This window comes from Alnus glutinosa, chromosome 8 (assembly GCF_958979055.1).
Source record: "Alnus glutinosa chromosome 8, dhAlnGlut1.1, whole genome shotgun sequence".
Lineage (NCBI taxonomy): Eukaryota > Viridiplantae > Streptophyta > Magnoliopsida > Fagales > Betulaceae > Alnus > Alnus glutinosa.
Window position 1 is genome coordinate 1868780 of NC_084893.1, and position 24157 is coordinate 1892936.

At 36.9% G+C, this 24157-nt stretch overlaps 4 protein-coding genes, 2 long non-coding RNA genes and 1 other non-coding gene across 12 annotated transcripts; 2 read left to right on the plus strand and 5 right to left on the minus strand.

Moving 5' to 3' along the window:
- Positions 1-1057: 1057 nt before the first annotated feature.
- Positions 1058-1566, minus strand: LOC133874797 (uncharacterized). Its single transcript, XR_009901386.1, has 2 exons — positions 1375-1566; positions 1058-1341 (listed from the first exon to the last, which is right to left on the minus strand). It is a non-coding gene; the product is annotated as an uncharacterized LOC133874797 (long non-coding RNA).
- LOC133876570 (U5 spliceosomal RNA) lies at positions 1064-1180 on the minus strand. Its single transcript, XR_009901564.1, has one exon. It is a non-coding gene; the product is annotated as a U5 spliceosomal RNA (small nuclear RNA).
- A 2255-nt stretch (positions 1567-3821) lies between the features above and the next one.
- On the minus strand, positions 3822-8581 carry LOC133875768 (probable aspartyl aminopeptidase). Its single transcript, XM_062314003.1, has 11 exons — positions 8419-8581; positions 8121-8256; positions 7442-7520; positions 7120-7322; positions 6898-6964; positions 6303-6425; positions 5935-6090; positions 5015-5188; positions 4798-4872; positions 4573-4713; positions 3822-4220 (listed from the first exon to the last, which is right to left on the minus strand). Exons 1-11 carry the CDS (start codon positions 8495-8497, stop codon positions 3999-4001), a joined length of 1455 nt encoding a protein of 484 aa, XP_062169987.1. The 5' UTR covers positions 8498-8581; the 3' UTR covers positions 3822-3998.
- Positions 8582-10576: 1995 nt separating this feature from the next.
- LOC133875360 (probable aspartyl aminopeptidase) lies at positions 10577-14728 on the minus strand. 2 transcript variants are annotated; one of them, XM_062313473.1, is made up of 11 exons: positions 14548-14728; positions 14019-14154; positions 13759-13837; positions 13470-13672; positions 13251-13320; positions 13027-13149; positions 12783-12938; positions 12433-12606; positions 11603-11677; positions 11377-11517; positions 10577-10978 (listed from the first exon to the last, which is right to left on the minus strand). In XM_062313473.1, the coding sequence occupies exons 1-11, from the start codon at positions 14627-14629 to the stop codon at positions 10724-10726; spliced, it is 1494 nt and encodes a 497-aa protein (XP_062169457.1). In that variant the 5' UTR covers positions 14630-14728; the 3' UTR covers positions 10577-10723. The 2 variants fall into 2 exon arrangements, with proteins under 2 accessions (XP_062169457.1, XP_062169456.1); XM_062313472.1 differs by having other exon boundaries at positions 13251-13323.
- A 1573-nt stretch (positions 14729-16301) lies between these two features.
- On the plus strand, positions 16302-18736 carry LOC133876470 (O-fucosyltransferase 37). Its single transcript, XM_062314753.1, has 6 exons — positions 16302-16983; positions 17319-17487; positions 17618-17707; positions 17781-18064; positions 18145-18403; positions 18506-18736. The coding sequence occupies exons 1-6, from the start codon at positions 16310-16312 to the stop codon at positions 18734-18736; spliced, it is 1707 nt and encodes a 568-aa protein (XP_062170737.1). The 5' UTR covers positions 16302-16309.
- LOC133876471 (uncharacterized) lies at positions 17251-19818 on the minus strand. 4 transcript variants are annotated; one of them, XR_009901544.1, is made up of 4 exons: positions 19505-19818; positions 18692-18967; positions 18139-18590; positions 17251-18050 (listed from the first exon to the last, which is right to left on the minus strand). It is a non-coding gene; the product is annotated as an uncharacterized LOC133876471 (long non-coding RNA). The 4 variants fall into 4 exon arrangements; XR_009901546.1 differs by having other exon boundaries at positions 18139-18368; positions 18504-18967; XR_009901543.1 differs by having other exon boundaries at positions 18139-18967.
- A 271-nt stretch (positions 19819-20089) lies between these two features.
- Positions 20090-23031, plus strand: LOC133874492 (mitochondrial pyruvate carrier 1-like). Of its 2 annotated transcripts, none has more exons than XM_062312323.1 (5): positions 20090-20239; positions 20527-20644; positions 20805-20859; positions 20955-21090; positions 22737-23031. In XM_062312323.1, the coding sequence occupies exons 2-5, from the start codon at positions 20552-20554 to the stop codon at positions 22774-22776; spliced, it is 324 nt and encodes a 107-aa protein (XP_062168307.1). In that variant the 5' UTR covers positions 20090-20239; positions 20527-20551; the 3' UTR covers positions 22777-23031. The 2 variants fall into 2 exon arrangements, with proteins under 2 accessions (XP_062168307.1, XP_062168306.1); XM_062312322.1 differs by having other exon boundaries at positions 20121-20239; positions 20523-20644.
- The last annotated feature ends 1126 nt before the right edge of the window (positions 23032-24157 follow it).

A 24157-nucleotide genomic window follows, 5' to 3' on the forward strand; every position in this document is an offset into this window, starting at 1 on the left:
GAGTATTTTGCGTTTTGGATTGTTTATTAATTTTATGTTTTGAAAAGAGAAAACAAAAGGGAGAAGGAAAAATTTTCATCAAACAAATTTTTATTTTTTTTTACTTTTTGGTTATGTTTCGCAATGAAAAGACAGTCTCTAATTTTTTAACATGTTCCACAGCATGACACTTTCATATCACTGTCATTTTCTAAATATGAACTATATAGTGTTCAATGGCCTTTTTTTAAAAGAATATTGATTAAATAATTAAATTTATCTCTTCTTATCAGTTCAAGCTCTTGGAATAAGTGGTGGTTTAATTTGGTATCAGAGCCAGATATCATGAGTTCAAACCTTGACTCCACAATTCACCATTCTTTATTTCAATTAAATATTTTATTTGTTGAGCTTCATCTATTAATAGGAAGTTTGAGCTCACACGTGAGAGTAAATTTAAACTCTATCCCTTTAACTTCAATGTCTTCTAGATCCATGGTTTTAACTCTCTCTCTCTCTCTCTTCAACTACTTTCTACGTACATCTAGTGCGAAAAGCTACACAAACTACTCATTTGAACTGTGAGGGAAATGCATTTATGCGAGTATAGAGGAGCAAAATGTGTTTTTGTTGGAGATTGTAGGAAATTTCATATAAATTATATCTAAGATTTACATGTGTCTCTTAGCATGTGAGAAGTACATGTTATTTTAATAAATTTCCTACAAACCGTTTTACAGAAAATTTATGTCCATCGTTGAAACTATGCAATTTTTTGAAAAATATAAAGAAAAACAATACACAAAATTTATGGCTAATTCTTTCACTTTGAGACAACAAATAATCCAAGTGAGGACGGGATCCAGTTTAAGTGAAAATTGTGGGGTAAAATCGTCCATAAAAATGTGAAAGAACAATTTTAACCCTCATACAAAACTTGATCCTCGTCCATGACAACGACCATTGCAGACATCTAAGTGGCCTATAAGATGATTTTCTCCTAAATTCGAAGACAAAGGGGTAATTTTTATCCAAATAGACTGATAATTTAAACCTGCTTAAATATTTAAACACTTGATTTTAGGGGCTTCTATTGAGGAAACCCCTCCAAAAATTGGCGTATGCCACTATTTGCGGCGCGCACACGGTATTCTTTAGTAAAAGGCGAAAGAATAGTTCGCTTTGTGCTCACCGCGTGGCTGCGTGATTTGTTTACTGAGCGCTTGGGTGTTTTATATCTTCCATATTACACTACTATTTCATATCTCTCCCATGTGGGACAAAAAGCCAAGTTAGTAGAATTACTACCATGCGGACAGCTTGCAGTTGCAGTGTGCACCTGCACAAAACGAGGCCTTCCATCTAACCCAGTGGACTTTTTTTTTTTTTTGATACTTAACCCAGTGGACTTCGGTCTTTCTTGAGTTGTCAATCTTCTCTTCCAATCAAACAACCATTGTCAAATCTGGACGATTAAGGACTAGTCCAACAATGTGTTGCTCAATATTTCATCCTTGCTTGCATGTACACACTTGGATTGTAACCATGCTGTTCAGCTCCAAGTTTTTTGGTAGAATATCTACAACATTTGTGAATGTGATTGTGTGTCTTGTCTGCACATATAATAAGATAAATGTTATTTGCATATTTTTTTTGACATGAATGGTGAAAATTACTATTGAGTTTTGGATGAGTTAATTTGTATATGATATATTAATGATGATTTTCATTGTTACATTATGGAGTGTACACTTGGGAGTAAACACTTGAAAGTACATGTAGCATTTCTCGTATAATAATTCTCAAAACACTGTAATCATCAACATTACCGCTATTCCCACATTCCCACCAACTAAGCATGGGGTGGCTAAAAGTGTGAACATCTTATAAAGAGGTAACTTTGAAAGTTTCCCGACGAGTTTGATTTATCCCCAATGAAAAAAATCACTGGAAATTTCTAGTAAAAAAAATAAACGGTAGAGATGGGATAATTGGAGGAGAACTTGGCCAATTATTTTTTAACTAAAGCCATTACTACCATTATGTTTTTTTTGACAAGCGGATATCAGTGACTCTTTAATTGGAGGCAAGCCAAACTATTATCCGACAATTGCTTGATTGAAAAGTTGAAGCTGCGATCAAGTTTATGAACCTACTTAACATTATTTCTGCATATCAATGGTTGCTTCTACAGCTTTCCAATACAGTGTAGCCTCTCTCTCTCTCTCTCTCTCTCTCCATTCCCTTTTTTAAAAACATTTCCATTTAACCGACTTGAAGTGCTATACTCGACATTGTTTGATTAACATGACTATTTATCTTCTTTTATACTCTAAAGCAATATGGGCCAACAGTGGGACACCAATTCAAGAAGTGTTCTTACAAGCAAATATGGGGATTGGGGAAGTTTAAACCTTAGAGAAGGCAAGAACCGCATTGCAGGGATATAAACTATAAAGTTGAAAGATTTCCTTTGGAACTTTATAGTGCTACAGAAATCTGATGCTTTGGTTGAACCTGGACAAGAGTGCGTGTAGCTAGGGGCATAGGGCTGTAAGTGAGCGCTTGAGGTCCCGCTCGGTACCCGCCCGGTTTAACTTGATCCAAACTCGAGCTTGGCACTGTTAAAATCTGCTCGATTAGTTAGCAATCCATACCCGACTCGCCCGACATAACTCGACGGGAGCTTGTGAGCTCGACCCGTTAAGGGCTCGGCCCGCTTGGCTCGTTTGAGGCCTCGGGAGCCCGGCTTGTTTAAAGCCCAACCGACCCGACTCGCCCACTCGGCTCATTTAAGGCTTGAAATTTTCAGCTCGAATAATGCTTGGTTCGACTCGACCCACTTGCCCAACTTGTTTAGGGCTCGAAAATTTGAATCAACAATTTGGATATAATAATTTATTAATTATATGATATATGATATATGATATATAGATCATATCATTTTATTATTATCATATGAATACAACTATAACTATATAAGTTACATAACCTACAAACGTAACAATGTGATTCATTGAATCATAAATTTATTAAATTAGGTTGTTAGCATAATAGTATTATAATCAGCAATGTGTTTATTTAAAATCACAATTCACAAATTTAATATTATCATAACTCATAAGTAATCAAATATGTTGGAATTTAAGTTAACATTAGTTACATTATAAATTAGTATTACATAATCACTCAGTTCATATATTATAAGATAACATTTAGTAAGTTAGTAACTTACTAAATATATACTAGATTAGAAAACATAATAATATAAGTAATTATAAGAGAGTTAGTTAATATGTAACTATGTTACTTGTTACTATGTTACCTTAGGGTAATTACTTATGATGATCCTGAGTACTGGCCAGCAGGAGTGGACCAATGGGTTGACGTATGTTTTGAAATATGGACACTAATGGCCAGAGATCTCTTTTTGTGATGTAGATATGGTTAACTTAAAGACATACAGGGCTGGACATCATTAAAAAGAAGGAGAGGACCCCCAATATTTTTAAAACCATGTATGATGTATCTAGCCACTTTTGTAACCGTTCCGGTGTCTATTTTTTTTTTTTTCTTTTGTATTCTCTGGCCCTCTTAATGTACTAACTATAACAAGAACTCTAATGTTATAAATGCTATATATATATATATATAAAATCTATTAATTATGTCTTATGCCATTGTCATTATTTAATTATTTCTTGTGAATGAATTCTTTGGGAGTATATTTAAGTTAGCGTATCCCCTTATATCCCAAAACGGGGCGTGACAACTAATAAGTAATACCTATATCATGTTCATGTGTAGCAAAACATAACTACTGAATGCGAAACACAAACAAGTAGCATTTGAAACTCAAACATTTTAGGTTGCATCCATTCATTTAAAAACCATCAAGTATTTGGCAGATCCACCACAACATTCCAGTTGATGCACCATTATTTCATGTATTACATCACAATCAAGTTTAGAGAAAGAACCTACATGGGCAATTGGAACTGCAGAAGACGAAGAGAGACCTATATGTCAACCGTAATCTTTGTGTCAAGATGAGAGAATTCACGGAAATAGGCCTTGAAATGCTCATATGAATGCTTCACGTCATCTACAGCACACATTTCTCGTATACTGTGCATTGATAGCTGTGGTGCGCCAACATCAACCGTACGAATCCCCACACCACTTGCAAGGATCGGACCAATGGTTGAACCACATGCCATGTCATTGCGGACCACAAAATCCTGCATCATTTGTAATTCCTATGCTTTATCACTTATTATACCACACAAAATTCTCACACCACAATTCATACAATTCACATTAATCTTCTCTTAAAGATCTTACCAAAAGAATCATCTTCAAATGATAAAAAAGTTTTCCACACATTTTAAGAGTAATGCTACCTGTACGTGCGTTTTACGCACTCTCCCTTGCTCGCTAACTTGGCACATCAGCGAAAAAAAGTTTGGAAACCCTTTCCTGGTCAGCACCACCCCAACCACCAAGTGAGGCGGTCGTGACCGCTAGATCTGGTGGTCGCAACCACCAAATTGGACATCGAGCTAAAATATGCCAATGTAGAGAGAAACTGACCTGAATAGGAAGGTTATGATTTGTTGCTATCTCTCTGAATACAAAGGAAGTGACTGCATTGGTTGCATAGCGTTGATTTGCATTGTTTTTAATGACAAGCCCTCCATGCAACTGGGGCTGATGATTATCTTCATGTTTTTCCTGTGGAGGAACCCTGTATCAACATAGTGCAACAAACCAAATATAGCCGATGCTGGTAAATTGTAAGAACAGTACGCAACACACCATATAATTAGGGTGTAATGCATGCGCCATGTCAGCAGATACAAGGAAACTCCTCTGAATTGCTTTCTCAAGCAACTGGAAATAAATCAAATTCAATGAAAACAAGTAAGTCTCCGGAGTAAAACAAATCACTGAATGACTGCAAGAGGATAACAACGAACATCTACTTTTTAAAAATGAACCCATAATCATTAGAAGGACGTGGAGCAGTTATCACCTTAGAATCTGAACCAAATGAACTTGTAATTCGTGATAAAGCATTTAGCATGACAGGAGACCCAGCACCTTGGGCTGAGTTGGATCCAATCTCCTCATGATCAAACAAGGCCACCATTCTAACACCAGTCTCATCCACAAGACTGCTTTCAGAAGATGTAGCATCAATCAATGCCTGAAATTGAAACAATTAAGCATCATATGCAAACCAGCTTCTTTGAACTCAAACAACAAAGCATATAATATAGTAATCTTTTCTCCTAAATAAAAAGGAAAATCAACAATATGAGAGAGCAATGTTAAAGTGTCTCAAATCGCCAAAAGATACATGACCTTGAGACTTTATAAGCCATGGACAACCCCTCATCTCTCAAGGCGTCTTTTGAGAGTGAGTAAGGCCCATGGACTTTTACAAGTAACAAGAGTGATATACACTGAGGTGGATGGAATATATCATAGGTTATATGTTTCAGTTCCAAAACATGCAGTTGGCTGTGTGGATGAGTTAGAGCCAGGCAAGTACTTCTTTCTCTCTTTTTTTTTTTTTGGTGGGAGGGGGGGAAGAGGGGAGGGAGGAGGAAAGCTTAGACAAATACTGTTTCTCTAGTTGTTTGCAATTCTAAAAGGAAAACAAATTGTCATGCCACATTTTGATAACTTCCCAAATTCAACTCATCAAAGATCAAGCTATCTCAAATATACTTGTTTTAAATTTTTTATTAATGTTACAAATCAACAAAGCATTGTAGCATATAAGCCTTATCAGCAAGGCAGAACTCCAAAGGCTCCCCAATTTGACATGAGAAACAAGTGTAGCACATTGCAATGTCAAGATATGGACAGGGGAAAAAAAAAAAAAACAAATATACACCTCTTATTTGCATCTCAACAAAATAAGAGAGCCTATATACAAAGCCATACCTTTAGAGAGCAAAATGACATGAAGAGATTATCAAGCCGCCCCGAGAAAATGAATTCCTTTGTCGCTCCAGCCACAATACTTGGTTGAGTATCACATGCTTGTAATTCAAAATCACATATATCATCTGGTTTACAGCCAACCTGACTTGCAATGAGCTTTAAAAAAAACGAAAAATAACGCAATCACCAATGAGCATACCCCAAAATATAAAGCTGAGATACTCCTAAAAGCGTCACAACTACATGTGGTCATGCCTCTTAACACATTTGTGTCATCTGAACTCTGCCCATAAAAGTAAATTGACACCCCCCAAAGAAAGCGAAAAAGAAAAAGGAGGATGTGACCCGTAATTTTAGAATTTATTAACCTGTAATAAGAGGGAGTGATGCTTTGAATTAGTAGTGGTAGTTCCTTGATTAATTTTCTTTTCATCAGTCTGAACTCCACTTCCAGCTGGACCATTTTCAGCAACCACTTTATTGAGCTCTGCCTGAAAAAATAGTTCATAGGATAAAGCAAAAATTGGATCAAAAGGAAGACATATTCACTCAAACGTTAAACAGGCCATATTCATCAAATATTCAGTTACTAACTCCTCTTTTCATTAGATCATAGATACATATAGTCATAGCTCAACATCCTACACTGATATTCTTAAACAAATAAATGAACATCTCAATACACTAACTCAACCTAATGCAATCACATTGTCGAATTCAACATGTGAATTGAAGTTCCAGTAAAGCGTAATCATTCAAAATCACTAAATAGAATTTAGTGGCACTGACTTCTTGTGCTAAAGGGAAAAACATTCCGCCTCCTCATAATCATGTTCTACGAGTAATAACCATAAATACAAGGGACATAACTTGGCACCGCACCATATAGCAAAACTATCAATTAAAATAAATAAAACAGCACACGAATACAAAGTATATAAATTCGTGTAATTCCAAGATTACCTTAATTGATGTTGCCAAGACAGGAAGAAGATGACTCTGTGTGTTGACCTTGAATCCATCAGTGCCCCTATTGATGGAACACAATAAATTGTTCAACAGAAGGAAAGAGACAACAATAACATAAAACAAGATAACTTCAAAATTATCCATATACATTCCAATCCAAACCATGACCACACAACAGCCAAATAGGCGAGAAAGCAATTAAGACAACAATACAACCTGTCCAAGTGAATCGCCAGGGTTGGAATCCGCATGATGGGCTCCTCAACTCTAACAAGACGATGCGAGTACGAAACAGAACCATCTTTCTCTTCTCTAAATATCACCCTTCCTGCAACTGTTAGGTCACGATCAAACCAAGTATGCCACAAGCCACTCCCATATGTTTGGACACCAACCTCCAAATAACCACCTTTGGTTACCTGCACAACCCACCCAGTTTCCAAAAAACATAAATAATGTCCCTTAAATCACCAATTCTACATAAACTCATTAATGCAATATTTCAATTCAGGTAATAGCAATGAAACCAATACGCCACCTTTGTAACAGGCTTCAGTTTCAGACAAGGACTATCAGTATGAGCACCAACTATATGGAATCCATTTCCAGCAACATACCTAAGCACAAGTTCCACAATATCAGCAATAACGAGATTAAATCCATATTGAATAACAATGTAGTAAATAATTCTACAAATTTGCATTAAGCAGAATATTTGAATTAAGCTCAGTAAAGTGTGTTCTATGCTAACTAGGTTCTCCCCGTGATTAAAAGCATAAAAGTTCCAAAACTCAATTCCTTTTATTTTCCTACATTTTCTCAGCAACCAAATGAAACGAAATTCCAATACAAATGAATGAGAACGAATACAGCAATCAAATTATGGTGAATTCAGTGAAAAGGAAAAGAAAAAATAAAATCATACTTTTTATTGATTACAAAAGTGACAATCGTGGAATGATTCCAATAACAATTAATTATACAACTAAGGCAATCTGCACTAAGACGAATAGTTGCATTAAGCTCAGTGAAGTGTGTCCTATGTTAACTAGATGCTCCCGATGGTTAAAATCAAAGGACTTCCAAAATTCGATTCCTTTTCTTTTCCTATATTTTCTCAGCAACCAAACGGCTAGATTCCAATAACAAACAGACGAGAACAAATGCAGCAATGAAATTACGGTGAAATTTATTGAAAAAAGAAAATAAAATCATACTTTTTACCGATCGCGAAAGCGACAATGGTTGAGTGATTCCGCGTAAAGAAATATCTCTTCCCGGCCTCCAATCTCCAATCCTCCCTCTCTGAGACTTGCTCATACCCCACGCTTCTCAAAAGCTTCTTTGCCTCATCTAAAACGTCATCGTAATTGACAAAACAAGCTTAATCACTCACTAACAAGAAAAGGAGGGTAAGAGGGGATGTATATATGCGGGATTCCGATTTTTAATGTCGGGGATTTTCTCGGTAAACAAACGGAAATGGAAAGACATAAAGAGACGGAGAGAAGTTACCGACGGCGTGGAAAGCAGTTGGCGAAGCGTTCAGGAAGTTGATGAGATCAGAGACCACTGAGCTCGCTTCACTGGCCATGGCTCTCTCTCTCTCTCTCTCTCTCTCTCTCTAGCTTTTTGGGCCTTAGCTTGGGAATCAATCACGGAATATAGCATGTAGAGTAAATGCTTTGGGCCATGGGCCCAGAATGGCCCATTATGGTGCGTTTTGATGTACCATGAAGGGAGGAGCGATGCAATGTGAGCGAGCGTATGTGTATTCCCTGGGTCTCAAACAATTGCACGAAAAGTTCATAAGATCTTGGTGAGTATAAAATTTGATAATGGAGATTAGAAAAGAATGTTGAGAATATGTTCTTATTTTGACTTTTGAGCGTAATTAAAAAGGTTTGTTAGAGGGAATATTTGTTGCGGCGAAATTCAATTCTTTGTGTCACATGTTATCAATTAAAAACATTAACAAGAGAGCCGGCCCTAGCGAGAAAAAAAAAAAAGAAATAAGAGAGAAGAGAGGTGTTTGAGGGGAAGGGAGGCGTCAATGATGTTTCCCTCCTAGTTCTTCTAGGGCTATGAAGATTTTTTGTTTTTCCCTTGGCTTTGCTTAGATCCAGTAGAGCTTTTGTTCTATTAGTCATTCTAAGGTTATGGAGCTTTTGTTCTCCTAATCCTTCCAGGATTACGGAGCTTTGGGTCTTCTAGTCATTCTAGGTTATAGAGCTTTGTGTTTTTTCTTGTTTTTGGTTTTTTCAGGTAGGAAGGCTAACACAAAACGTCTTGTAGGAATGCTGCATCTCTGTCCTTGTTGCCGGCGAAAGTTTGGTTTAACTTTCTTCTTCTACATCTACTTTTGAGGCCAGATCTATGTTTTTTCGCCGATTCCTGCAAGACACGCACAATTTCTATTTCGACGTCGGCTTGTATTGGGTGCTTTCTATAGTTATTTTTTTCTTTTTTTATATTAGTTTTTGAAAGTCTGTCTGTTAAATTTGTAGATTTTACTGGACTTTTTATGGCTTAGCTAGATCAGCCTTCTTTTCTTTGTTAGGAGTGTTTTATTGTTAAAGAGTGGCTCAAACATTTGTCATTGTAATATTTGTTTATTTGTAGGCAGCACGGAAATCAAATTTTTCTAGCTTAGTGTGTAGGATGTCGATGTGCCTCTATTCATTGTATTTGTATTCAGACCTCTTCAAAGTAATGTATGGTAGCTCTGGTTATTTTGTTAAAAAAAAAAATAATAGTCGTTTGTTTGACTCGAATATATGAGGTCCGACCCATATCCAAGTTAGTCTTACATTAGATGGGTGAACGTATTGTTCATATTGAGTGAGTGAGTGAATTAATCAGTGAAACTGCCACGCTTTATAAGTGATTTTAAAAAATTTTAATTGCAACTTAACTAGTCATTTTAAAATGATAACGCAGATGATTTATTGAATCGTTATAAATAGTACTTAACTCATTTTTCATTCAGAAAGAGATCATTGAAGTTCCCCAAAAATTACTAGATTATAGAAACTAATAATTAAATAAAGAGATGAAAGATACATAGATTAATGTGGTTCAGTCTATGGCCTACAGTCATTCCCTATATTGGTTCCATTGCCTATATTTAGGAAAAATTTCATGAAAAACACCAAAAAACTTTTCACAGCAGATGACCTAAATATACATGGACACTGCACATTCCCAATGTATTATTTTAATATAAAAAAAAAAGTATATTTAATTGATATTGGGAAGAGAGAAAAGTAGGAAAGAGAAAGAATAAAAAAAAAGTTAAAAAAAAAAGAAGAATATTTAATTGATATAAGAAAAAAATAAGAGAATTTATTGTGAAGTTTTTATTTTTTATATAAAAACAAGAAGTAATTTTGTTCCATAAATATAGAGAAAATGGTTGGAAATCTATTGCTAGTGCTATTTTATAGTCTACATCTTTCATGCATATTTGATTTGAGTACAAGGCTCTATTTATAGAGCTTTACATGTGATTTGAATAGTTTCAAATACAAATATATCCCTTAGATTAGAGTTAAAAATTTTCTTAATTTACGGTAATCAAATCATCTAAATCCACTTATTTATGAAATACAAATCAACATTTATCTCAAATGATTTTTATCCTTTAACATAGATCAACCGGCCGAAGTTGTGATCAAGTTTATGAACTTGCTTAATACTCCATTTTGTCCAAATATATTATTCCATTAACATCATCATATTCATGAATTACAAGAGCAATATGGCACACCATGATTTGACCTTTTGTGTGCAATTTGATGAAGTCTCAGCAGCAACTCTTTTACTCTACATATATATCTACCACTGACTTATCATCAACATCAACTTTAATCCTTGGATCAAGAAGAGAGAATTCATGGAAATAGGCCTTGAAATGCTCATATGAATGCTTCACGTCATCTGCAGCACACATTTCTCGTATACTGTGCATTGATAGCTGTGGTGCCCCAACATCAACTGTACGAATCCCCACACCACTTGCAAGGATCGGACCAATGGTTGATCCACATGCCATGTCATTGCGGACCACAAAATCCTGCATCATTTGCAACCACTCTGCTTTATCACTTGCAATATACCACACAAAATTCTCACAATTTACATTAATCTTGTCTGAAAGATCTTACCAAAAGGTTTTCCTATTAGATTTTAAAGAGTAATGCTACCCGTACATGCGTTTTACGCGCACTCCCTTAGTTGTGGCACATCAGCCAAAAAAGAATTTGCACACCCTTTTCTTGGTCGGTGTCATCCCAACCACCAAGTGAGGTGGTCGTGACCTCTAGATCCGGTGGTCAGCACCACTCCGACCACCAAAAGAAACATCTTTGAAAGATAGAGGTTTTCAATTTCAGCAATAGCTTTTTACTTTAAAAATGGGGTACCTCTAGAATTTTTCACAGTTGAAATATGTCAATACAGAGAGAAACTGACCTGAACAGGAAGGTTATGCTTTGTTGCTATCTCTCTAAATATGAAAGAAGTGACTGCATTGGTTGCATAGCGTTGATTTGCGTTGTGTTTAATGACAAGCCCTCCATGCAACTTGGGCTGATGATTATCTTCATGTTTGTCCTAAAGGAGGAGCCCTATATCAACATGGTGCAGCAAACCAAATATTGCTGACACTGGTGAATAATAAACACAGTAGGCAACTCACCATGTAATTAGGGTGTAATCCATGAGCCATGTCAGCAGATACAAGGAAGCTTCTCTGAATTGCTTTCTCAAGCAACTGGAAATAAATCAAATTCAATGAAAACTAATCACTAATTGAGTGTATAGAAAGGAATATGTTTATGCCATTCATATATTCCTGTTGCTGCCACATTTTAGGCAATCCATCAATCCAACTGACAACTCTTGCCTGAGAGAAAGGGCTCTAAATGTGGTGGCATGAATTCAGGTAACAAATTATGAAGCAAATTGCCAGCAAAATTTGAACCCATTTAGAACTCCAAAATTTTGAACTGAGATTTTGTAGCTCTAAGATTGCTTTAGTTCAGCAGCCATAAATCTACAAAGACTATGTCTACATAACAAAATAAGCATCTACAGTATCTAGTTTAGAGGCATGGGACTAGTCTGTTAAGAGTTCCACATTACCAAGGTATACTTGAGTTGTGAGCTTTATAAGCCTTGAGCAAACATCTTCCATTAAGGTGCCTTTTGTGGAAGAGTAAGACTTAATGGACTTTATCATGGTATCAGAGCGGGTTCCTTGGACGATGATGAGCATTTCCCTCCCAATATTGAACATGTGTTTGGCCAAAAATTGCCACACGTGAGGAGGCGTGTTAAAGTGTTACACATCGTCAAGAGATACATGATCTGGACACTTTATAAGCTATGGAGACTCCTCCTCTCTTAAGGCGTCTTTTGAGAGTGAGTAAGGCTTATGGACTTTTACATAATCAGAGGATAACAATAAGCGTTTTTTTGTTCAATTAAATCCCAAAATCATCCCAAGGGCATGGAAGTAGTTAATACCTTAGAATCTGAGCCAAAGGAACTCGTAATTCGTGATAAAGCATTTAGCATGGCAGGAGACCCAGCTCCTTGGGCTGAGTTAGACCCAACCTCCTCATGATCAAACAAGGCCACCATTCTAACACCAGTCTCTTCCTCAAGACTGCTTTCAGAAGATGTAGCATCTATCAATGCCTGAAATTCAAACCATAAAGTAGCATAGGTAAATCAGCTGCTAAACAACAAAGTGTTTAGCACATCACAAAAGTCAGAAATTGGCAGGGTAAAAAAAAAAAGACTAAAATATGTAGCTTTATTTGCATTTCAACCGAAAAGAAGAAGAAGAAGGCAGCCTATATACAAAACCACACCTTCAGAGAGCAAAATGACATGCAAAGATTGTCAAGCCGCCCTGAGAAAATGAATTCCTTTGTGGCACCAGCTACAATACTTGGCTGAGTATCACATACTTGTAATTCAAAATCACATATATCGTCTGGTTCACAGCCAATCTGACTTGCAAGCAGCTAGAAATAAAGAAAGAAAAATAAAGCAATTACCAACAAGCATACCCAAAAACATCAAGCTTGAGATACTCCGAAAATTTAATTTTACCTGCAATAGGAGAGAGTGATGCTTAGAGTTATTAGTGGCAGCTCTTTGATTAGTTTTCTTTGCATCGGTCTGAATTCCACTTTCAACTCCACCATCTTCAACAACCACTTTATTGAGCTCTGCCTGCAAAAAGTTTGTTCAAAAGACAAAGCAAAAATTTGATGAAAGAGAAGACATATATACTAAAACCTTAAACAAGCCATATTCCTCTCGGGTTCAGTTACCTTAACTAATGTTGCCAAGACAGGAAGAAGATGAGTCTGTGTGTTGACCTTGAATCCATCACTGACGCTGCTGCTGCTCGCAGAACATAACAAATCATTCAACAGTGAACAATCATATAAAACAAGGTAGATTCAAAATTGCCAAGTCATATTCCACTCCATATCATGACCACAAAACAGCCAGAACAAGTGGCAGAGCATTTCAAACAGCAAGACTACCTGTCTAAGTGAATCGCCAGGGTCGGGATCCGCATTATCGGCTCCTCGATTCTAACCAGACGATGCGAATATGAAACAGAACCATCTTTTTCTTTTCTAATTATAACCCTTCCCGCAGCCGTTAGGTCGCGATCAAACCAAGTATGCCACAAGCCACCTCCATATGTTTGGACACCAACCTCCAAATACCCACCTTTAGTTACCTGCACAATCCACCCAGTTCCAAATAACCTCATACAATTAGTAATATATCTCAATCCAGGTAATAGCAATGAAATCAAGAGGCCACCTTGGTAACAGGTTTCAGTTTCAGACAAGGACTATCGGTATGAGCACCGACTATATGGAATCCATTTCCGGCAACATACCTAAGCAAAAGTTCCACAACATCAGCAATAACGAAACCAAATTCATATCAAATAATAATTAAGTTCAGTAAGTGTTAAAAAGTCGATTCCTTTTCTTTTCCCACATTTTCTCAAGAACCAAACAGAGCTACAGTAATGAAATTATGGTGAATTTAATGGGAACAAAAAAAGAAAATCATACTTTTTGCCGACTGCAAAAGCGACAATCGTGGAGTGATTCCGCGTGAAGAAATATCTCTTCCCGACTTCCAATTTCCAATCCTCTCTCTCTAAGACTTGTTCATACCCCACGCTTCTCAACCACTTCTTTGCCTCGTCTAAAACAACAATGTGTTGACAAAAAAGCTTTAATCACTCACAAAAACAGAACCCCACTTGAAATCCAAACAAACTATAAAGAAAGGGAGGTGAAAATTTCAACTATGCTAGATTATATGATCTAAAGGAAGGTGAATGGGTCTGTCACATGCTGAGATAATTATCATGGTATAAAAGATTTAATCATGAACACTATCATGCGCTAAATACAACATATAATATGGATGACTGACCATCACTTTACTCATATATCATACATATATTTCATGGCACGTAGATTAAACCCGATAATTAAAAATATTTACAGAAACAACAACGCAGAACCTCTGCTATAGCAGTAATAAATGGAAATGGAGAATAGTGGAGAAAAAGAGAGAGGAAGATATAGTTACCAACGGCATGGAAAGCAGTTGGCGAAGCGTTCAAGAAGTTGATGAGATCAGAGACCACTGAGCTTGCTTCTTCCTTGGCCATGGCTTCCACGAGCTTCACTGCCTACTTGCTCCGCTTATATATGAGAAGGCTCTCTCACTCTCACTCTCTCTCTGTCTCTCGCTTTGTGCCTTGCGTGGGAATCGCTCGGGGACAAGATGTAGCATGAAGAATATATGCCCATGATGGCATGATGATGCGTTTGATGTACCATGAAGGGAGTGATGCAATGTGAGTGAGCGTATGTGCATTCTCTGGTTCTCTCACTTACTCCATTGACACGAATCACGATCCCATTAGTCTGGTTCATCTTCAGCTTCCCCCAGTTTGCAAACAAAAATATTTTCTTTATGGTGAGATAAAAAGTTAAAGATGCTGATTTTTGGTGAGATAAAAAGTTATGTCTAGTTCCATTTTTTAAATGATTTTGTTCATATAAAAGATTCCCATAAGAGTAAGGCTAAAAATTATATTTTTATTCAACAATATTGACGTGGCACTCCAAATTAGCCATTGGATTTTATTTTTATTTTTTTAAAAAAAAAAAAAAATTAACAAGGATTAACCCAAAAGTTAATTGTGAGTGACACGTCAGCTTTGTTTGATAGAATTATAGTATATATCTAACATTTCTCATAAAGTAAAAAAATTATGAAAAATGATTGGGAAACTACAGTTTTCACTACAATCATCTTAAACTCACTTGGCAGTCTTTTATGAAAATGAGTATCACGTGATAGTCTATATTTTAGTAGCTGTCATGGTAAGTATCACGTGAATTACTATGTCAGTTTGTAAGCATGATAAATGTGATGTGGAAGTCCATATTTTAGTGGATGAAGTGTGATAAATGTTATGTTGACTGTCACTTCAATTTGTAATGAACTAATAATAAAAGTTGTATTACCCTTAATGGCCAACACTAGAAAATTATTACTATGACAAGATAATTCCATTTTTTTAAATGAACTAAGCAACTAAACAATTGAGCCATTAGGTCTCTAAATTATTTATTTTACAGTTAGTATTATAGAAGTTATCTTTGTTTTATTTCCAAGTCGTAGAGTTAGTGTTGTTTTAGAAGGAGTTATCTTTGAATAATTTATTTGTATTAGAGGTTTATTTTCGGGTAGAGGTAGGAGTTCATCTCTTATTTTATATATTTGTAATTATCTTATTTATAAGTGTAAGTGATTAATAAAAAAAATAAAATAATAATAAATTATACCGTTGCGTATTTGTCAAATCATTCACATAACATGTTAATTACTTATCTCATAAGATTAAGTTAATATGAAATATTGAATTTAATCAATTCATTAATATTAGACTCAAACTCTTCGAAACAAATGATACCCAAATATTAAAGCTGAAATAGTTAACCGAAATAGCTTTGTGCCGGGAAAATCAATATGAATGTGTAACCGAAAAATCCGTCCGTTTTCTCATTGATAACGCTATATGACCAAAACACCCTTTTTCCACGTTCCCTTGTTGTTTGAATTTCAGTGCAATTCCACTGCTAATTTTTTCATAAAACCACGGGTATACTCGACATTTTGTTACCTCCAATTCAAGAAACCAGAGTTCCTTGTTAGCCTTAAGTTTGTTGTTTCAGAGTCACAGTTTTCACATAAGCTTCACTCTCTCTGTCTCTCTCTCTCTCTGTAAGTGATCCAAGATCATGACTTTGTAGTAGCAGAGGACAGAAAGCTTGATTTAATGGCTAGAGCAAGGAACATCAAGAGCTCCTTCATCACATTGAACCCGCTACCATTCTTTCCCTACTTGCTTTCACTTTCACCGCTCGCTTCTCTCATATCCTCCCCCAAGAAGATTAACCCAAGAAACCACAAGCTATGCACACCCCCAAACCTCTCTGTTTTCTTTCTCTCTCTCCTGTTTTCCTTCACTTTCTTGGGAATCTCCATTCTCAGCTTCATGCCCACTTACCAAGACTCATCCTCATGTCCTCTCATCTCTCCCCCATCACCATTTTCTTCTTCTTTGTCGTCTGCCGCTCTCTCTCCACTTACCTCGGCGTCACTTTCTTTGTTGATATCGGAAAATGATCAGGATGAGCCAAGACTGTCAGACAGTGTGATGGTGCCATTGCCGGCTCATGGGGTTGTTGGGCATGTTTCTGAGGAGGAGAGAGAGTTCTGGCAGCAACCAGATGGGGAGGGGTTCAGGCCATGCTTGGATTTTAGCATTGGGTATCGGAAAGCGTCGGCGCAGGTTTCAAAGGAGAAGAGGAGGTTCTTGGTGGTGGTGGCTTCAGGCGGTTTGAACCAGCAGAGAAATGAGATTGTTGATGCGGTTGTTATTGCACGAATTCTTGAAGCTTCATTAGTTGTGCCAGTCTTGCAGGTTAATCTGATTTGGGGAGATGAAAGGTAAAAGAGACAAGTGGTAACTGAATTTTATGTGTTTAATGCATATAATTCCAGCATTCATTTGTTTTAAATATTTGCATATTACTTATTTCATTTGATGGATACTCCTACTCTCTTGTGGAATTTTTTGTTTTCTCCAAATTTGATCACATTCATGGTTCATATTCTTTTCCTCAAGAAACCCTTCACTTTCTCATCAAAAAAGCAAAATATTAGATGTTTCTAGCACATCTATTACAAGTCCTGCTCAACATGTTGTCTACACAATTTTTCCATTTAAACATGCGAATTGAAGGAAATTTATGATCAATCAACTGTTTTTCTGATAATCACAGTGAATTTTCGGATATATTTGATGAGAAACATTTCAAGAGAATTTTACAAGCCGATGTGCGAGTTGTATCATCCCTTCCTTCCACGCATTTGATGTCAAGACAGTCCACTGAAACCAAGATTCCTCATGATGTTTCTCCACTTTGGATCCGTAGCAGATTCTTTAACCAAGTAAGAATTCTTTGTTGATGGAAACTCTCTGTCGGCTGCATTAATTTGTCATTATTTAGCTGCCAAGGTCTCAGAGAGACAAATCATTTTTCTCTTCATGCTTCTCAAATAAAATTGCCGGTTCATGTAGCTGAATGAAGATGGGGTTCTTGTGTTAAAAGGGTTAGATTCTAAACTCTCCAAGAATCTTCCTCCCGATCTGCAGAAGCTTCGATGTAAGGTACAATTGCAAATAAATCACCATCAGATAGATTCATATAGCCATCATGTCCCATTTCATCTTCATATTGCAGGTAGCGTTCCATGCGTTAAGATATGCAGCACCAATTAGGGAGCTCGGTAATCAGCTTGCAAGAAGAATGTGGATTGAAGGCCCTTACATTGCACTCCATCTCCGGCTAGAGAAGGATGTGTGGGTCAGAACTGGATGTCTCACTGGTTTAGGCGCAGCATATGATGACATTATCACCAAGCTTCGGGAGTCTCATCCTGAATACCTAACAGGAAGGTTAAACATGACCTCCAGCCAGCGGCGAATTGCTGGACTATGCCCCCTAAATGCACTAGAAATGGCAAGGTATATCACATTCACAGGCTCTGAACTTAATATTTTTGAGTAAAAAATTGGAGGCTATTGAAAATGTGCTGTACCTGCAGGCTCCTGAAGGCTCTAGGAGCGCCCGGAAGTGCACGGGTTTACAGTGCCGGAGGAGAGCCATTTGGGGGCAATGGGGCTCTGCAGCCACTTGTTGCAGAATTTCCAAATCTTGTAACAAAGGAGATGTTGGCACGAGATGGAGAACTCTCACAGTACATTAACAAGTCGTCAGCTCTAGCTGCCATTGACTACATTGTATCGCTGAGCAGCGATGTCTTTGTACCTTCCCATGGTGGAAATATGGGCCGAGCCATGCAAGTAAGTGGTCAAGATTTCAAATTCTATTTGCTTGCATATAAGAAATGATGAATTTAATAATTTAATTAATACTTGTGTGTGGTTTGTATTGTTAACTAACAGGGTCACCGTGCCTATGTGGGGCATAGGAAATATATAAAGCCGAACAAGCGAGCCGTGCTTCCTTTCTTCGAAGACGCCTCCATTTCTGATACAGAATTCAGGACCATCATGAGGAAGCTGCACAGCAAATCTCAGGGCCAGCCTGAGATGAGAACTAACAGAAGAGATCGAGATGTGATTGCATACCCTGTACCCGAGTGCATGTGCAAACACCCTACAGGCATATTTTGAAGCAGCTCCCGAGTAAATCTGTTTCTTTTGAATCGATGAATCTCAATTTGTAAATCATCAGAGACAGATATGTAAATTCTTTTCCTCCACTCAAATCACTACCAGAATTTTGTATATGATAATAGACTTGTGCAGACCAAACCTAAAACACCAACCAAATGTAGAGAATTCACTGCTAAGTAACGAGAGGATGACATGTCCTCAGTAATGATTCTTGTACACCACCAACACCTGCAACGAACCATGCAAAACATAACCACTAAACCCACCAAGAAAAAGAATAAGCAAAAGGTTACATCAGTAAGAGTAAGATCATAATCGAGTCCTTTCACATTGGCTCCCTTCCTCCACTACATCACCATGCAAAGTGATTTACATATAAAATATATTGTTAGATAACAGTCAGAATGCACTACTCTAGTTGTCACAAAACCTCGAGAGTTTTTTTCAAGAGAATGTCAAGCGAGTGTCGCGCCAATTCTCGGGTCCTCATCATCCTCAAGAATTCGCTTGAGCGAGAGTCACGAAAGTGTCGCACGAACTCTCTGTTTGTAGCTAATTTTTGAAATCATGACTACATTGTACACAAAATAATGTAACATTTTCAAATTTAATAGATCAAGCATGTGTTTAAACGAAGTTGGAGGATGTAATAAAAGAATCTGCATATACAATCCCGCGATTCACAATTTAAAATTAATACACAAATTAAGTACAAATTGAGAGAAATTGGCTTGAAGAAATAGTAAAAGCGAATTACTTTCTTACCATTTTCGAGTAGTTCATTAATAAAATTGTTGCAGAAATCAATGCCCTCGACACATACAGATTCCTAAACTTTGCAGCTTAAATATCCCGTTTGAACCCATGCTTTCTGTATTTCAGGGAGGTGGCTCACGAGGCCGAGGATATTTAAGCTGCAACGTTTAAGGAATCTGTATTTGAATCTGACTGAGGATTTGCCGTTATCTTGCGATTTAGAGGAAGCTCTAGGGAACTTTCACTCCTTTCCTGAAGAAGGCATCGGGAGTTGGAGTTGGAGTCGGAGTTCTCGGGGAGTTTCTAGGGTTTCCAAACCCACACCCCCCCCCCCCCCAAAAAAAAAAACTCCCAATGCTGGAAAACGCCTTCAGGCCTTAGGGATCCAGCCACTGCCCGATTTATATTGTAAAGATTGAAACTGAACCGTTAAAATTAGAATACGTGGACACGTGTTCCAATATGTTTCATTTTCCTCCAGCCTATTTAGTCAACACAGAGCATACAATCATATGTACGAAAGCGCACGAAAAAGACCCAGAAACTTTTGTCCTTCCGCAGAAAAGCACCTCTTCGTCGCCACGCGGCATTACGCTATTAGTGGAAACCACTATCTCCCATAAAACCAACTCCACCTAATCACAATCTCACCACGCAGATCAAAATGCTCATGCTTCTACTTTCCTCACCAAACGTTTCTTTGAGTCTCTCTCTCTCTGTAGCAAATTCGTCGATCGTCTTCAGGTAATTAGGGTTAGGTTTTCTTTCTTTTTAATAGAGAAAGATGAGTATTCTATGATTGAATTTGAGCGGCAGTTGTTAATTGATTGGTCATACTGATTTGAGCTTCGGTATAACTAGCCCTAGCGCTTGTTGACCAAAATTTGGCTTCTTTGTTGTCCGTGTTTGATTGAATCTATATTAAAATAAGCATTTATTGATAAATTTTAGCTCTAAATCCCCTTAAAGTTTCAGTTTTTTCATGTTATATTCGTTACATTTGTGGTGGAAATTTTTTTATTGTTAGATAGCTATTCAAGCGAGGATTGGTCGTAAATGGCTTCTTTCCGGGCATTCTTGAACAGTCCAGTCGGTCCGAAAACGACTCACTTTTGGGGACCTATTGCCAATTGGGGATTTGTTGCCGCGGTATGCTCTGATACCACAACTTTGCACTTTTTGTTTGAAGTGTAGATTTAGATTTTTGTTTATGATGTTTGACCGATCATATAATCAATTACTCTAGCTCTTCTGAAGGTCTGTTTTTTATACTTTGAGTTGTTTGAGTTTATGTCCTGTGATTTGACAGGGATTGGCGGACATGAATAAACCCCCGGAACTGATTTCGGGCAACATGACAGGAGGTTGAACATGTCTGCTTTGGAAAGGCTTTGTGTTTTTCTTGGTATATGTTGTTTGGTTGAGATTCTAATATCATGTTTGCTATTGGTGCTTGTAGCAATGTGTATCTACTCAGCGTTGTTCATGAGATTTGCGTGGATGGTACAGCCTCGCAACTATCTACTTCTGGCATGCCATGTCTCGAATGAGACTGTGCAACTCTATCAATTCTCACGATGGGCAAAGGGTCAGGGGTAAGTAACTGGGTTGTGATTAAAGTTGGACTGCGATAATTTCACCATGTCTGTTTATCCTAATAATTCTTTCTCACCAGTAGATGTTTGATGAAAGATGCTATTTTCTAACGTTGTATAACTTTTTGGTATAAATGAAAAACTCTGAAATGTGGATCGAATCAGATGAGTTGAATAGTTTTAAACGAGTCCCTGGGGTCTGCTTGACCTGCTGCCATTAAAGTCACCATTTGTTTGAGAACTTAAGAGATCCCCCCCCCCCCCCCAAAAAAAAAAAAAAAAGAGGAAGAAAAAAGAGAAATTGTCAAGTCACTAGCCTGAGTTTTTAACCAATAGCAAATATCTCCTTGCGTTTGCCTGAAACCCAAATAAATTCGTCCATCAAGTTTTCCATTGACTTTTGTGACATAACTCGAATGAAATTCCAATGATATCCATGAGAAAGAAAAAAATTCCAACAAACAAAATAAAGAGGAAAAAAAAAAATTGGGGTCCGCCCCCTCATCCCCTCACATACAGGTGGGCGGAGACAAAGCCTCCACCTCACCATCCCTCTGCCTCCACCCACCCCTACACGAGGGGGTGAGGGGGTGGCCTCCAACTTTTTTTTTTTTTGGTTCTTGGAGGTAAATTTTGTACGTTCATATGAATTATTTTGAGGACAGAAGGATTTACTATGAAATTTGGCTAAAAGGTTTAGAGTTGATAGAATTTTTTTTGAAATGTGTGGGAATCAAAAAGAATAATGAATAGAATTGTAGGGGTATCTTTATTCTATTCATTCTCTAAGTTATGCAAATTATCTAATTCTGAAAGATAAAAGTTTAGGAGAATAAGTGCTATCTGGTATCGGTGGCCATTATCTCCACAAAACTGATATGGCCATTGATGGGGCCTTCTTTAGACCCTTGAATGGCCCTTACATCAAAGCCTATTTTCATTTGTACAAACATTTTTCTTTTGAAATAATTTTGATTGGTAATTTTTGAATCTGAGACATATCCCGGCCCTATCTTAACTATTTTACCAACTGTGCCAAGGCCTGGGGGCAGTTTGAATTGTGTGCTTGTGTGCATTTATTACTTCGGACTTCTGTTACATGAATGATTTATCGAACACAGAACGTGATAAATTGTTAAGTTTTGAGGGAACCTAGACATTAGATTCTGAGAGAACTTAGACTTTTTAGACTCTGAGGGAACTAGACATTTTCAAACACAAGGTTTGAGATTAATTTCTGTTTACCTCTTTATTAATTGATCACCCATTAAATAGGGGACAATGACCCAATTAAAAAAGATTGCACGGCAATGCTACAAATAATTAAAAGACTTTGACTTAAAAGGATAGCTATAACTATCCTTATTTAATTAAACTACGACTATTCTAAGATAAGCTAAAACAAAGATAACTTCAAGAGTTTCATCGGATACTTACTTATGTGTCATGCCAACGTCATCTAGACGCTATAGAATTCTACTTTTATAGCAAGTTCCTTTCAATAGTTTTGCTTTCTTTTGAGATTCCTCTTGTATCAGTAAGTTAATGTGACTGTAAGCATTGTTTTCACACCCGTTTTATGTATAAATACTGCAATTCAATAACTCCAACGGTGAAGTTTGTTTTGTGTGCTTTCTTTTTTATAGGTACTTGTCAGAGAAGAAAAAGGAATCTGAATCTCAGTAACTTGATGCTGCCATCTTTTCCTTACCCGTCCTAGTGTTTTTGGATTGTGGTTTCTGCAGAAATCATTCGGCATCACATGTCAGACTCATTTGAAGTATTGCCATTTGCTCTTACAGCCTGAGCAGATCACTATTAAGTGAATCTTGTTCCCTGTCATCTTTCTTTGTATTCTATTTTCATAACTAGGTGTGGAAACTGATGAACCTCTAGAGCTCCAAATTCGTAATTGATAATGCTGAAATCATGTTATTCAAATGTGTTGTATCGGTTTTCATGCTGCAAATAAACCATTTCTACATTCAATGCATCAAAATCACAGTTGATACTAATTGCTGGTTCCACAGTTTCAGTATTTTCTGAGTTTGGCTTTGCTATCAGTTGAAAAGATCTCATGTCCAAAAAAAAATAAAAAAACGGTGGAGATTGCAAAATTGGATAACTCCAATTATTATTTTTTATTGGAAACAATCTCTATCCTTTATTTTTTTCACAAAGGATCTCCTATTATTCTTGAACTTCCACATGATTTTTAATTTTCTACCTAAACTTTAAAGATTTGTAATGTAGGATTCTAATTTTTCAGCCCATCATTTAACTCCTACCATTTAAATTTTTTGTTAACTTAAACGGTTACTATGTAAATTGTCCGTTTAATTCTCAAAAACAATTATAAACATACAAGTACCTTTCTAAACTTTCATCATATTTGCAATTATTTTATAAACTTAAAAAACTCTCAATTTAGTGTATCTATCCTTCAATTTTTTTTAATTTCACAGTTCCATTAAGATTTTTCATTAAATTCTAACCGAGTAAGGTAAATAAAATGAGCTAATAAAAGTTTAGAGAGAAGATTAAAAATCGCATAAAAATTTTAAGAGTAAGTGAAGTCTTTCCTTAAATTAAGGAGGAATTGTATGTCATATAAGTAGGTGGTAGATTTGATAAAATATTTGAATTTCCGGCGCTCGTTTCTTCCCTACCTGGTTAAATATATAAACAGTATTACAAGAAGTCCAAAAGGATGTATATAAAAATACAGTTTGCAGACATGCCAAAGAGGTCTTGCTTAACAAGACTTCAGCCATTGGCATTTTGCAGTAATCAACTTCAAAATGATAGCCATGGAAGATGTCCTGAAGCAAGATCTAAGCATGAAAAAAGGTCGCGACTGTATATTTAACATCTATTGTCAACTCCAAGGAGCCCAATGCATCGCCAACCACTGTCAACTCCCCTTTGGTTGCTTAGACAATTTGACTAATGTAAAAGGACACAGATTTCTTGTAATAAGATTGTTCTGTTGAGCCTGTCGGAACCCCACCTACTCGGGCAAGTGCCTAGGCAGCCCGAGCAAATGGGGCCCGGGCTGTCCGGCACC

What these genes read in the sequence shown, in the direction of transcription:
- LOC133875768 (XM_062314003.1), bottom strand. Translation starts at nt 8,497, where the DNA reads ATGGCCAGTGAAGCGAGCTCAGTGGTCTCTGATCTCATCAACTTCCTG. An exon ending in ATCACTCCCTCTTATTACAG is followed by an intron (nt 6,091 to 6,302) that starts GTTAATAAATTC and finishes TTTTTTTTAAAG; the next exon opens with CTCATTGCAAGTCAGGTTGG. An exon ending in CATTTGGTTCAGATTCTAAG is followed by an intron (nt 4,873 to 5,014) that starts GTGATAACTGCT and finishes ATTTATTTCCAG; the next exon opens with TTGCTTGAGAAAGCAATTCA.
- LOC133875360 (XM_062313472.1), bottom strand. Translation starts at nt 14,629, where the DNA reads ATGGCCAAGGAAGAAGCAAGCTCAGTGGTCTCTGATCTCATCAACTTC. An exon ending in AACTGCTTTCCATGCCGTTG is followed by an intron (nt 14,155 to 14,547) that starts GTAACTATATCT and finishes TTGTTGTTTTAG; the next exon opens with ACGAGGCAAAGAAGTGGTTG. An exon ending in CTGGCGATTCACTTAGACAG is followed by an intron (nt 13,324 to 13,469) that starts GTAGTCTTGCTG and finishes TTCTGCGAGCAG; the next exon opens with CAGCAGCGTCAGTGATGGAT.
- LOC133876470 (XM_062314753.1), top strand. Translation starts at nt 16,310, where the DNA reads ATGGCTAGAGCAAGGAACATCAAGAGCTCCTTCATCACATTGAACCCG. An exon ending in TGCAGAAGCTTCGATGTAAG is followed by an intron (nt 17,708 to 17,780) that starts GTACAATTGCAA and finishes TTCATATTGCAG; the next exon opens with GTAGCGTTCCATGCGTTAAG. An exon ending in ATATGGGCCGAGCCATGCAA is followed by an intron (nt 18,404 to 18,505) that starts GTAAGTGGTCAA and finishes GTTAACTAACAG; the next exon opens with GGTCACCGTGCCTATGTGGG.
- LOC133874492 (XM_062312323.1), top strand. Translation starts at nt 20,552, where the DNA reads ATGGCTTCTTTCCGGGCATTCTTGAACAGTCCAGTCGGTCCGAAAACG. An exon ending in TTCGGGCAACATGACAGGAG is followed by an intron (nt 20,860 to 20,954) that starts GTTGAACATGTC and finishes TGGTGCTTGTAG; the next exon opens with CAATGTGTATCTACTCAGCG. An exon ending in CGATGGGCAAAGGGTCAGGG is followed by an intron (nt 21,091 to 22,736) that starts GTAAGTAACTGG and finishes TCTTTTTTATAG; the next exon opens with GTACTTGTCAGAGAAGAAAA.